This window comes from Sarcophilus harrisii, chromosome 4 (assembly GCF_902635505.1).
Source record: "Sarcophilus harrisii chromosome 4, mSarHar1.11, whole genome shotgun sequence".
In the NCBI taxonomy this organism is placed as follows: Eukaryota; Metazoa; Chordata; class Mammalia; order Dasyuromorphia; family Dasyuridae; genus Sarcophilus; species Sarcophilus harrisii.
This window is the reverse complement of record NC_045429.1, coordinates 437,101,613-437,114,660: the sequence shown is the minus strand read 5'-3', so window position 1 is coordinate 437,114,660 and position 13,048 is coordinate 437,101,613. Positions and strand designations below refer to the sequence as shown.

Here is a 13,048-nt window from a genome sequence, read left to right as displayed (position 1 = left end):
AGGCAATAGCACAACACACCGATTTTTTTTTTTTAAAGAAGTTACAAGTGCTTCTTATTGGCAGTCTTTAAAAAGCACTTTTACACATATTCCATAGCAACTTTTAAAAGATATGTCATTACACTGGGAAATGAGTGTGGACCACAACATAACATTTCCACTCTTTCTGTTATAGTGTGCTTGCATTTTTGTTTTTTTCCCCCCTAAGTTATTTTTACCTTCTTTCTAAATTCGATTTTTCTTGTGCAGCAAGATAACTGTATAAATGTGTGTATAGCTATATTTATATAAATATACACGCACACATATATATCTATATATCTATATACAGACACAGACACACACACACACACACACATTGTATTTAACATGTATGGGGCTACCTGCCATCTAGGGGAGGGAGGGAGGGAGGGGAAAAGTTGGAACAGAAGTTTTTGCAAAGGTCAATGTTGAAAAATTACCCATGAATATGTTTTGTCAATAAAAAGCTATTAAAAAAAAAAAAAGATATGTCATTAACGTTTAAGAAGTTGCTGCTTCTTGATAGAAAGCATTGAAAATAGGGTTCTGCAAATCCTTCTTGAATCAGCGTTCCTGAAGATGGCTCCAAACAGTACTCTATAATGTTGATAAAAATGAGAAGCCCAATGAAAGGCTTAGAGTCAAGAAGTTCTGGGCTCAAGCCCTCTTTTAGTCACACAATAGCAGGTTGCCTCCTCAGAGCTAGAGGGAACTCTACAAATTACAAGTGGTTGCAAATGAGCACCAGTGGAATGGTTTTCTACACTGAGAACAATCTAACGATGAAATCACAAATCTGTGTGATTTCAAATACTACTATTAATTGATTGAAGAAAGGGTTGAAGTAGGAAGCGGAAAGCAACATAAAACAACTAAGGAACCAAGAAGACAAGCAGGAGTTAAGAATATCACCAGGAAAATGTTCTGATGGAAAAAGATGGGCTGATCATAGGCAAAGGACAACAGACTGGGAGTCTGAGCACTAGAGTGGTGAGTCCGTATTATCCAGATATCAGGGAAAGAATGGAAGGACTCTAGACCCCTCCTGTGGTAAACTCAGGGCAGACTCACTAACAGGAACCTGAGTCCAGATCTTCATGATTCCAAGATTGGGTCCCTCTGCCTCTCAGGCAGCAGTGTGGTGCAGGGGAAATAGCTACTACCTTTGGAGTCAGAGCCCCTCCATTCCAATCCTGGCTTTGCCATTTATTCCCTGTGTAACCTAAGGAAGTGCCACTATGGGCCTCACTTTCAAAAATTACAGAATAAGAGCAGGGGATCTTCACCTTTTTTAGATCATGGATTCCATCCTTCTTAGAATCATAATTAAAAAAAAAAAAAAAACTTTACAGTTGAAAAACTGAGTTTTTTCTAGTTCTAACCCATGAAAATTAATTTTCCAGACAAAGGGGCTAAAAGTGCTATGGAAATATGCTTATTTCCACAGATTCAGTAAAGACCAACAGAAAAAATGCAGAGGCAAAGGAAACCCAGAGCACTTCCTCTGCTTCAGAGAATTAGGCAGCTGAATGATAAAATAAAAGGTTTGTTTAGCACTTAGTAAAACTGTGTTCTAAGTATTGGGCAAGAAAACAAATTCCTCTATTAAAAAAATTTTTTTTAAGCTTTTACAGGGGTCCTCAAACTTTTATAAAGAGTGGGCCAGTTCACTGTCCCTCAGACTGTTGGAGAGCCAGACTAGAGTAAAAACAAAAACTTTGTTTTGTGGGCCTTTAAGTAAAGAAACTTCATAGCCCTGGGTGAAGGGGATAATCGTTCTCAGCCGCTGCATCTGGCCCGCGGGCTGTAGTTTGAGGACCCCTGTAAAATCATTCGATTCTAATTTTACCTCTGATCAGTTTTACCTTAGGCAAAGCCACTCTCCCTTCTTGAACCTCAGTTTCCTCATTTGCTAAACGAAAGGGCTGGCTGCCAAGGTCTCTGGGGTCCCTGCCAGCTCTAGAGCCATGGCCCAAAGTCACTTGGCCCTTCTACCTGTAAAATGAAGGGGTTGGACTAGATGGCACCTGAATGCCCTTCCAGCGCCAGACATTTGGAATACTAGGATACCATCCTACAACCAACTGTGCTCTACCGCTCTACATATACCCTGTGAGATTTAAAATACACTCCTAAAGAAAAAATAGTGGGGATGGAGAGAGGGTAGAAAAGTCATCAAGCACTGAATTTTGGGCGAAAGGAGGAAGGAAAGAAGCGAGGGCGGAATTGAGGAAGAGGGGATGAAGAAGAAAGGGAAGGAATGATGAAGGGAGGAAAAAAGGAATTAAAGAAGAAACGATAGCGAGAAGGAAGGAGAGAGAAAACGGGGGAGAAAGGAAAAGAGAAGGAAGGGAGGAATTGAGAAAGGGAAGGGGAAAGAAGGAGAAAAGGATGGAGGGAAGAAGAAAGAAATAAGAGGAAAGAAGGGAGGGAGAAAGGAAAAATAGAGGAGAGGGGGGGAAAGGAAGGAAGAAAAGAAGGAATAAATATAGGGGAGGAAGAGGAAAAGTAGGAAAGACAAGGAAGGAAGGAAGGAAGAGAGGAAAGGGGAGGAAGGAAAGAAGGGAGGGAGGAGGGAAGGAAGAAGATAGGAAGTGCACCGGTCCGGCAACAGCCCCCCCCCCCCCCCCCCCCTTTCCCCAGCCCCGCCCCCAGCTTCCCCCGCTTCCCGGCGCCCCCCGCCCCGCCCCCCCGTCGGGCCAGGGCCTCTCCCCGCGGGCCGCCTCCCCGCCTCCCCTCCCCCGCCCCCACCGGAGCCGTCTCCCTCGCCGCCCGCTCTCCGCGAGGCAGCCCCGCTACGGCCGCCCTGGCCCCTCTTCTCCCCCGAGAGCCCCCGGCTCCCAGCCCCGGTCCTCACACTCTCACCTTCCCAGTAGTTGCTGGTTCCTGCCGCCATAGCTGTGGTTCCAACGTCAGCCGGGCCGGGGAGCACTGGAGACGAAGAAGGCCAGAGCGTCGCTTCCGCCCCGCCGCCCTCATCGGCTCAGCCCCGCTCGACCGCGCCGGGGCTGATGGGATAGACGAGCCTCCGAAGGCACCGCCGCCTCGCGGTGGGATGTGGGATCTGCAGCCCGCGACCCGGAAAGCCCTTTGGACTGTCTGTCATTTGCACTTTGGATCCAGGGACTCCTCCTCGCCCCTGCCATTATTCTCCAAGCCGTTTGCCCCGGAGCTCAGGTCCCTTAGCGCAGACCTAGTCATGAGGAAGAGGAGTCCCGGAAGTGGAGTCAGGAAGGCCTCGTTTTGACTCCTTCCTCCTGCGTGACCCTGAGCAAGCCCCCCCGCCGCCCAGTTTCTGATCTCATGGGAGCTGCGTCAGAACGGGGCCCTGACGCCCTGCTGGCGGAGTTGGGAAACGGCCCCGCCATTGCGGAAGCAGTGTGGGACTCTGGCCAGAGGCCATCTAAGTGTGCGTGCCCTTTGACCCGCCAGTGCCTCCGCCGGGCTGGTACCCAAAGGGATCGCAAAGCAGGGAAAGGGACCCGTATGTGCCAAAACGAAACCGGAAACCGGTGGCTGCCCATCAGGGGGGATGGTACATGGGTGCTAGGGAACGTTACAGGCCGGTTCTAGAAAAGGCTGGAAAGGTTTACAGGAACTGACGCCGAGCCGAGTGAAGCAAACAGAAAACATCGTGCAGCAACAACAGGATTGTGTGATGCTCTGCTGTGATTGCTTGGCGAGTCAGTGATCCGAGGCAATTCCAATATACACCGGCAGAGGGAGCACTAGTTCTCACCTTTTTTTTCCCTCGTGGCTTTTCCCTTTTGTTCTGATTTTTCTTTCCCAACATGATTCATATGAAAACGACGAGGGGAGCCTCGAAACTCTCTTTCTCTCTCTCTGACTTTAGAGGGGGGGGGATGCTAAGCTCTCCCCTGAGAGACCTCCCTTGGCACAGCTGCCTGCCAGGGACTCTGCCCGCTGAAAGACATTCCCTTTCAGCGTTACTCCCTCTCCATCTCTCTCTCCTATTTCCTTAACAGGACTAGGCCCTCTTCACCTTCCTGCCGGGATTTCTCTGCTAGGATAGGACTTTTCTCCTGAAAACTTTATATCCCTCTGTCAGGACCTTGCCACCAAGGAATTCAGTCTTTCTCGCAAAGGCTGACCTCCCAACGCCAATAATAACCACCTTATGCCAGTTGAACTTTCCGGGTTTGTAAAGAGAATCGAGGGGAGCCGAACCTCATCAAAAATATGTTTAGAAAAAATGAATGTACACCCCAAGTAAAATTTCTTTTTAAAACTCTTCCTTCAGAACCAGGGTGACCTACCTCTGATACTTGCTAGTTGTGTGACCCTACAGGGGATGCCTCTTTTGTTAGCACTCCATGTAACTAGGGCCATGAGTTACAGAAAAGATGCTACCTGCTTCAGTAAAGGCCGTTCCCAATCCCTGTCCTCATGGTATTTTGTCTAAGGAAAGATCTGTGACTTCCTTGACAAAGCCTGTCAAGTCCTATAGTTCAGAATCTTTCCACCCTGAGTGTCCAAACAGGGATGTGAATGTACCCCAACCCATTCCTCTTTCTACCTTTGAGGAGGGTGGGGAAATTCCTAAAAATTATCCCCACGCTCCTCCCTGGTTCCCACGGGAATCTCCCACCTCCAATTAATCACCTTGGGCTGGGAAACAATCACACCCTTTATTGATTTGAAAATTAGCCCCTAATCGATGCCTAGTCCCAAACCATAGAAAGCTACTAAAAGACAAGATTCTATACCCAAACCTTTGCTAATTCCTATCAGTGGCCCACTGGGTAGCTTCTCAATGTGAAAATAACACCCCCCCTTTTTTTTGGCCAAAAACCTCGTTTGCAGATCGAGACTGCAAATTCTTTTGCAAAAACCTGTGACACCAACCTGGGACCCCCATTGTTGCTAGGGTATCTCTCACCCCTCAACACCTTGATACCTCGACACACCAGAGTAATGACTACACTCAGGGAACTCCTCCCATAAACACACGTTGATGTCCCCTTGAACATCCTGGCTTCCAAGTTTATCAATTACCTAAATTCCCGAGATCTACCTCTTCCCCCTACCTCTACCATATGCAAGGATGGCCATACCCTTGCTCTATCTCCCTTAACTGTTGGCACACGACAGGTATTTAATAAATGTTTGTTGAATTTTCCAGAATGCTGAAATTCCCTTGACCATAACTTACCCCGGAATCTCTCTCTTTCTGTCTTGCTTTTCTTAAACCTTTTCTTTATCTTCATGGTCAGTCTCCTAAACATTTACTTCCTCCCTGTTCTCCCCGTCTCCCATGCCTGCTCTCCTTGTCCTTTTCTCTTTTCAATGATGTTAACCCAACGATTGACCAGCCCAACCACACCCTATCAATAACTCTTGAATTCTTTGTCCCTTTATTACCTCCCTCTCTCATCTTCACCATTTCTTCTTCTGTATTTTTGAGCCATCCTAAAGAAAGGGATGGTCATGCTGAATGCTTCACTGCAAATTTTATCTCATTTTAATTGAGCCCTCACTGCTGCATGTCATTTTATTCTTGCCTATTACTCCCCCAACTCTTCTCTCCTCCTCTAACTTCCTACATCATCTCCTCCTCCATCCCCATCAATCAGCAAAGGACCTTGACTCCCACTTTTAAAAGTGTGTGTGTTTGAAGGGGAAGGCGTTCCCTGGAACAAGCTTGGAGTTGAAGCAAGCTCCCTTGGGTTAGCCACATGTGCTGAACTTGTAACTTTAGTATGGCGCATTAGATCTTTGGGCAACATGATCACGGTAAAAGGTCACTAAGCAGGGAGAGAAATGACTTGTTCTCTTCTTGCTGTTACTAGAATGTGTGGTGAGGAACACTGTCCCTCCATCTTGCTCTCTCTCCTTTTTTCTCCTCCTACCCTCTCCTTTCCTCTTTTTTCTCCTCCCTCCTTTCCCACCCTTCTCTCCCCCACCAGTTTGTCTATCTTTTCCTCTATCCTTCTCTCTCCCACTCCCTCTCTCCCTCCTTTTCCTCCCTCCTCCCAGCTACACACACATATACACACTCTCACATACTCACTCACTCTCTCTCTCTCTCTCTCTCTCTCTCTCTCTCTCTCTCTCACTTCTAGTAGGGCTGGAGAAAGAGCAGTGGACAAATGGAGAATAAAAGCACCTTTCCACCAATACTACCACCATTTGACAGTGAATGTGGCAGCCAACTCCTGAGTTACTCAGCCCTTAAGCCTGGAGTCTCTGGCTGTCTCTGTGTTTTTCTGAGTTTCGATGACCAAACATTAATCCAAACATCTGTGATAGAAATTTCTACTCTGGGAGGTAACCTCATGAGTTTAAGAGATTGAGGGCTCCATTCTCCTTAGACATCCCATGTTTTAAAGTTTTTCTTTCTTGGGAAAAGGTTTATCTAAGCTCTTTGACTGACCACTACCATCATGTTATTTAAGTCTATCCCACTTGTCCCATTAATCATCCCATTAATCCATCTTCTCTATCCCTTTTCACATAAAACTCCTTATAGTCCTCTTTCTTCTTGACAAGCCCAGTCTGTTTCCAAGCTGATTGGTTCTATGCATGTATGATAACCTACCCCTAGTAGCCTGATCCTTTTAGACTGCTTTCTTTAAAAAAAATAATTTGAAAAAAGTAAGAAAAAAAGAAAAACAGAAAAGGAATACAAAACAAAATAAAGCAAAAGAGAACATTGTCACGTGCCCAGCAGATCAAGGATGATTCACTAAATCAAAAATGTGTGTGTATACACATACATACATACACACACGTCTTTCCTATCCTTGCCGTCTCTGTGCTTTAATTCTGCTCCAAAACTTGCCTTGCTATTATTTAAGCTTCCCCACCAGAGGATCCCTCTCTTGCCTCTTCCCACACCCTTTGCTTCCCTGTAGACTGCCTTAAGTGGAATTCATGGAGATTCAAGGAGCTTTAGACATAGGACAATGAATGGAAAGCTTCTGAGGTGGCACCCCAACTTCTGTAGTCTAAACAATATTGCTCAGTAATGAGCCCATTTGGAGGTCAAAAGAGCTGGTCACCTACTGCCAATGGCATGGAGTGAAACCTGCACATGGGAAGGTCTTACAGATGCATTTTGGAATGCTTGCAGCATTAAAATAAGCTGCTGGTTTAAAGATGTTCTAGACATGCTCGTTTGTTGTCATTGTCACATCTAAGTCTTCATGACCTCATTTGGGGTTTTCTGGGCAAAGTTACTGGATTGGTTTTCCATTTCCTTCTGTAGCTCACTTTATACACGAGACAATTTAGGTAAACAGTTAAATGGCCTGCCCAGGATCACACAGCTAGGTTGTGACTAAGGCTGGATTTGAACTCAGGAAAATGAGTTTTCCTGACCCCAGGTCCAGCACTATAACCACTACACCACATAGCTGCCCCAGACAGGATCATAAGAGCAGGTAAATATCACTTATACAGTATTTAAAGTATCCCGTTGTCCCTATTTTCTACCCCCAAGGTAACGTTGCCACAACATGACACCACGGCCCTCTAGATCTAACAGGATATAGGATGGAGACCTAGAGCTTTTACAAAGACTTGACAAAATGTAGGAAACACAAACTGCACCCACACCCATACTCCCCCACATAAATACATATTCCTACACTCTCACAATACACACACACAACCATCCACTCAAGGTACAGAGCCCTGAACCTGGCCAGAGCTGGAAAGAGCACTAGCGGCCCGCCAACTGCCGAGGCAAATCAAGTGACCTGCCCAAAGTCACAGAAGGAAGGGTCAGAGGTGGGATTTGAACCCAAGCCCTCTGACATCGGAGCTGATGGAACTGGCTCTGCTGATCCAGTGTGGCCGAGGACTTCACTTTTCTGGGGCTTATTTTGTTCATCTGTGAGATGGGAAGGTTGGAACAAGCATTCTATAAGATGTCCTGCAACAAGAAAAGCTGATGACATGAGTTCTGAGGGACGTGACCAGCAAGAAAACTGCAGAAAGCATGAAAAAAAAATCAGAACAAATTGGATGCAAACATTGTGCTTGATAAAGAGGGGAGGAGGAAAGGAGAGAGATAGAGAGGAAGAGAAAGAAACAGAGACACAGAAATACAGATAGAGACACAGAGAGAGAGACAGAGACAGAAGGAGACAGAAACAGAGAGACACAGAGACAGAGAGAGAGAAGGAGACAGAGACAGAGATAGGCATAACTCATCCCTTTCCTTGACTGCACACCCTGCTCCCTCAGGTGCTGCACTCAGAGCTGATGCTTCATTAAAATTAGTCTGATATATTTCAGGAAAAAACCTTGCGGGCCTTTAAATTATAACTTTTTTTGTAGTCATGGTTCTAGTTACTTTTTGGGGGGGTGACCAGACATGAGCAATTTCAATGACACCCCCCCCCCACATACACACAAATATACACACACACACAGGAGACTCCTCTCACTACTGTATCTACACCTGCTCCACAATTTATAGTCTTAGCAAGCTGATTGCGGCTCTAGGAGTTTAAATGGCTCAGGGTTCAGAAGTAGGATTTGAACTCAGGTTTCCCCGACCAAGTCAATCCCCTCTCCAGCCATACCACCTTCTTTCATAATTATTGATCTTTGGTTTTTCTTGTTAAAAGGATGATGAGACAAAACACAGAAAAAGACAGACATCATAAAATAACCTTTATGCAAGATTATTAGATCTGTTTACATGTTTAAAAAAAAAAAAAAAGAAAGGACCTCATTAACAGGTTTAGATTTCACATAAATTACAGATCGGCTCTTTAAAAAAAAATACTATCATTCAGTTCCACATCAAGTCCTTTTGAACTTTTTTTTTTCTTTTTGAAGGCACAGTGCACGTGATACGCCCAAGCCTGAAGTGGTTGAGATGAGAGCACAGAGCTGGGCACCTTTGTAGAAACAGCTACAATGACAAGTTTGTTCTGCAGAAACCAAGCACAGCGTCATTCTGGGGATATGGGGCTTGTGGGGGTTTGGATCCAAAGCCGAGGAGAAAAAGAAATACATTCATGCCAATGACCCAGAAGGACTAGAGTGGCCGAGAGGGAGGATAAGATGGTGCACTTGCCTCATGCTGCTGACTTAAGTGTCAATCACACATATTTACACAATAATTGGAAACCAACTGCCTCTAAGTGTCTAGCGAACTTCAAACTGTTATTTTCAGCAAGGTGGAAAATGGCCAAGCCAGCATTCTGAAATCTGGGCAATGGGCTAGTTATTGCTGGAGATGGGAAAGGAGCATGAGGGAGAGGGTCCTGGGGCCTAGAGGAGGACCCATCCATCCTAGTAGCATCAATCAAGGACCCTAATCACCAAATCAAAGAAAGGCTCAACTACAATTAGAGGCCCAAAGATAAAAGGAGAGCTTAATAAAATGGAAGTCACTATGGATAAACAAAAATCTAATTTTGGGTAAAGAACATTAAAGCAAAACTTTTAAGTTTCCACTGCCTGGATGCTGGTACAAGTATAATGGAGTTTCAAGAGAATCTTTTAACACGCAGCAGGGTCAAACGTGGCGGTAGGAGCACATTCTGGTGGGAAAAGAGAAAACCAGGGGCCTTTAACACCGAGGTCAGGCTATGGGGACCACAGGCCTCTGTGGATCACCTGGGACTCTTGGTAACAGCCTAGGGACACAGAAGTTGAAGCATGACCTTTTATTCCTTTTTGTCAGGTCACAACCAACTTCATTTAGCGTGCCTTTTTTGGGCTGAGCACCCCTATCGATCCCCCCTTACCCCCATCCTAACCAACACACCCAACAGGTCGCATTTCCCATTTGGATAGAGAAGGGACTCCCAGACAGAATTCCTTTTACAGGAACAAGAATCCCACACTCATGCTGGTAACGTCACCACCCACCACTCACATTCTCTGGCAAAATCCAGCCAGAGGACAGCATCTTTCCTCTACCTGAGATTAATCAATCAGCTTACCTCCCTGGACCCAAGGACCCAATAAAAGCATTTTTACATAAAAGCAGACAATTTCACTGTACCTAATAGGTCAAATTGCCTTTTATTAAGGAGCAGGGATACAAAACCGACTCTCCAGGCCTTGGGAGTCAAGGCACAAGTTGAATCTGAGCAACATTTCTCAATACTGTACACTTGTGGGTTTCCATGACTCCTCAGATGTGAGACTCCCGGAGATAAAGCACAGAGAGGGGAGCTAATCCCCTCTTCTCTCTGGCCCCAGGATACAGGCAGCTGGGCCTCATATGGCTAGTTTGGTTCCACAGAGACATGAAAGAAAGCTGAGAACCCTTAGGGCTAGTAGTCACACATCCAGGACACTCACAAGAATTGGGGGCACAAGCTAGGGACACTGAGGCTCTGCAGCACACTGGCATTTTTAGAAACTTCTCATTTTAAGACAGAAAAAGCCTCTACTTTTCCTACCTAATTCAAGACACAGAGCAAAATTTGGTTTTCTTTTTAAAAAAATGACCAAAAGAATTCCCACTCCCCTGTCTATGTTCAATATGTTTCCCAAAGACTGGAAGATGAAAATACAAGATAAACTTCTAGAGGGCAGGTCTGGGCTGTCTTATTTTTTTCTTTCTATCCCCAGCACCCAAAATAGCTCATGGCCTAGTAGGTGCTTCATACACTCTTGGTGAATTCAATTTTAAAAATGTTTGAGTTTGAGGAAGAAATAATGATTCTTAAGTCACCTTCTGACAGAAAGCATTAGTCTTTGGGAGTGAAGAACGAGGCATCTCTCATCTCAGGCCAATGGTATTTCCCTTCCACCTGCACTGTCCCAAGTGGAACCTGCCACTCAAGTTAAAATGCTTTAAAAACTCAGTTCAAAAGTTTTGTTGTTGGTTACTTGGTAAAGCACTTTGAAAATGCAGATGAAATGAGTCTGGTACCCAAAGAAATGTTAAATTATTAATGGGAAGGGAATATAAACCACAAAAATTATAATAACCATTACTTTGGCACCCATGAACTCCTCTTCCAGAAAGGCTTCCCACGTCCAAGCCTGCCAGAACAACTTAATTCTGAACCACCCCAGTTTAAAATTGACCCTCATCAGCTTAAATGGCACAATGGTGAATCCTACTTCGCCAAGTCTATTTTTATGAGCTACTCTGGATGTATTCCATACCCGAGCCATGCTGAATGTTACTGGATGGCATTGAATAACTCAGAGGAAGGACTCTAGAATGTAGGACTTGATACATGGATGCTCAATACAATCAGAAGAGACAAGTTATTCTGAACCCTTGATCATTAGGACACTGAAAGGTCATCTGACATTCTCGTTATCCCTTTACTGTGACTTGCACTTGTCAAATTCATGACCATGATATTCAACATGATACAGTTTTCTTCTGAATAACCCAACCATCTGTGGACGAAATAATTTCATCTCCCAATACTGTTCCCTTGATGGGCAGTGGCCGTATTTAAAGACCATGCTGCCCACGGGGTATCACATGGATTAAATCGGAGAGCAGCTATTGAGGGAGCTGTTAGGAAGAGCAGCTCGTGTTTCTGCAAGGACCCAAGTCTGTGACATCAGCCAAGCTCCATGAGGAGGAGGAGGAGGAAGAGGAGAAAGAGGAGGACGAAGAAGAGAAGGAGGGGGGACATTCAGCAGCTCACAGCATGATGCCGTCAATGCTGCTTGGTTTGAAGAATCATGTGGGTGGGTGCCATGGGTTTAAACAGGGATTAAGAATGTGCAAAAGAGGAGGCCCCTCCTCAATACGTCCAGATGTCATCAGCCACTAGGCTGGACAGACCATATGAAGCGACACAGCTAGCATAATAGAGCCAAGGTCCTGGTTTAGGAAACATTCACAAGCCAAGCACCCTCCTGGTGGGGCAAGCCCAAGCTCGGCAGACGAATGCAGCAGAGCACCTGTGGCTTTCTTTTTAGCTAGGTTCAAGGCAGGCCAATGGAGTTATCCGTTGTTATACCTCCTCCTCCTCCTCCTCCTCTCCTCAAAGTCTCATTAGGACCTTCTACTCTGAGGCCTTCTGGTTTCTCCCTGAAAGCCAGCACATTAAGCTTTGTGAAATCTAATGAGAGAGGTAGAAAAATCCCATTTTGAAGTTTAGCATGACAGCTCCCAATTAGTTTTAAGATAGAGAGAAAAGTCCCAGAAAGCCTTTTCTTTTTTCGCTTAAAATTTAGCCTCCATTCCATGTAAATAATAAAAGGAAACTCCAGTTTTTTTTTAATAAACTAGAAGAAAAAAAAATCCTCAGAAGGTTGAAAGAAACCTAGAGCTTTAAAGCTTCATACTTCTGCTGCTGACAGCTATCTCTGCAGTCCTGTGTTGGGGGGGGGGAGGGGGAAGGAATCAGGGGCTGTGTTAAAAAGGGGCAGAAGCTAAAGCCACTAGCCAACACCTGCAATGCAAAGGCAACGTCTACCAGTCAACTCGATGCTGCCATTAAACGAGCCAGACAGCTGGGTTTTGGTGGGGAAAAAAAGGGGAGGGGGAGAATGTGTCTTGCCCCATCCTGATGCATAAATAGAGATCCAAAAAAAAAAAAAGGGCAAAAAAAGATGAGAGTGCATTGAAGGAGGACCAGGTCTTCTGTATTCATGGAGGTTACACATTTTTAAAGCAAGTTAACTTTCCTAACAGCTCTCCGAAGAAGCAGGGCAGAGGCAGCCTGCAGGGGCGCAGCCCCTCCCAGAAGTGGGGAGGCCCCTGCGCGGGCGGCAGAGCGCGGCTCAATGCTTGCTGGAGTAAAGCGTCTCCTCTTCCGTGTCGGTTTCGTCCTGGAACTCATGGCTCAGCAGCGACTTCTTGGAGCCTGTGGACATCAGCCGGATCTCGTCCTCATAATCGTCGTGGTGCTGCCGGAGCCGGTGGAAGCCATCCTTGTGCCGGTTGGACTTGATGGAGCACACGCACCAGATGATGCAGGCCGTCAATACCAGCGCCGACATGGTGGCACCTGCCAGGAGAAATGGTGCTGAAGGGTCCTCCCTGGCTGTGGGCGCCCAGGCCCCAGCTTGAAGGGCTGCCCCTCATGGTCCCTGGGCGACCTCCCGAGCCTCAGGCCGC

The 13,048-nt window shown here is 45.9% G+C and overlaps 2 protein-coding genes across 6 annotated transcripts in view; both read right to left on the bottom strand.

Moving 5' to 3' along the window:
- Positions 1–3,329, bottom strand: part of GOSR1 (golgi SNAP receptor complex member 1) — a 71,910-nt gene extending 68,581 nt beyond the window's left edge. The window contains exon 1 of one of the 5 annotated variants that reach the window (XM_031967751.1): positions 2,887–3,329. In XM_031967751.1, the coding sequence (XP_031823611.1) occupies positions 2,887–2,917 (31 nt within the window). In that variant the 5' untranslated portion in view covers positions 2,918–3,329. The remainder of the gene's footprint in view (positions 1–2,886) is intronic. The other 4 variants (XM_031967750.1, XM_031967749.1, XM_031967748.1 and 1 more) reach the window with 4 other exon arrangements.
- Positions 3,330–10,010: 6,681 nt separating this feature from the next.
- Positions 10,011–13,048, bottom strand: part of CPD (carboxypeptidase D) — a 58,746-nt gene continuing 55,708 nt past the window's right edge. Inside the window, exon 21 of the mRNA XM_031967747.1 lies at positions 10,011–12,938. Coding sequence (XP_031823607.1) covers positions 12,712–12,938 — 227 coding nt within the window. The 3' untranslated portion in view covers positions 10,011–12,711. The remainder of the gene's footprint in view (positions 12,939–13,048) is intronic.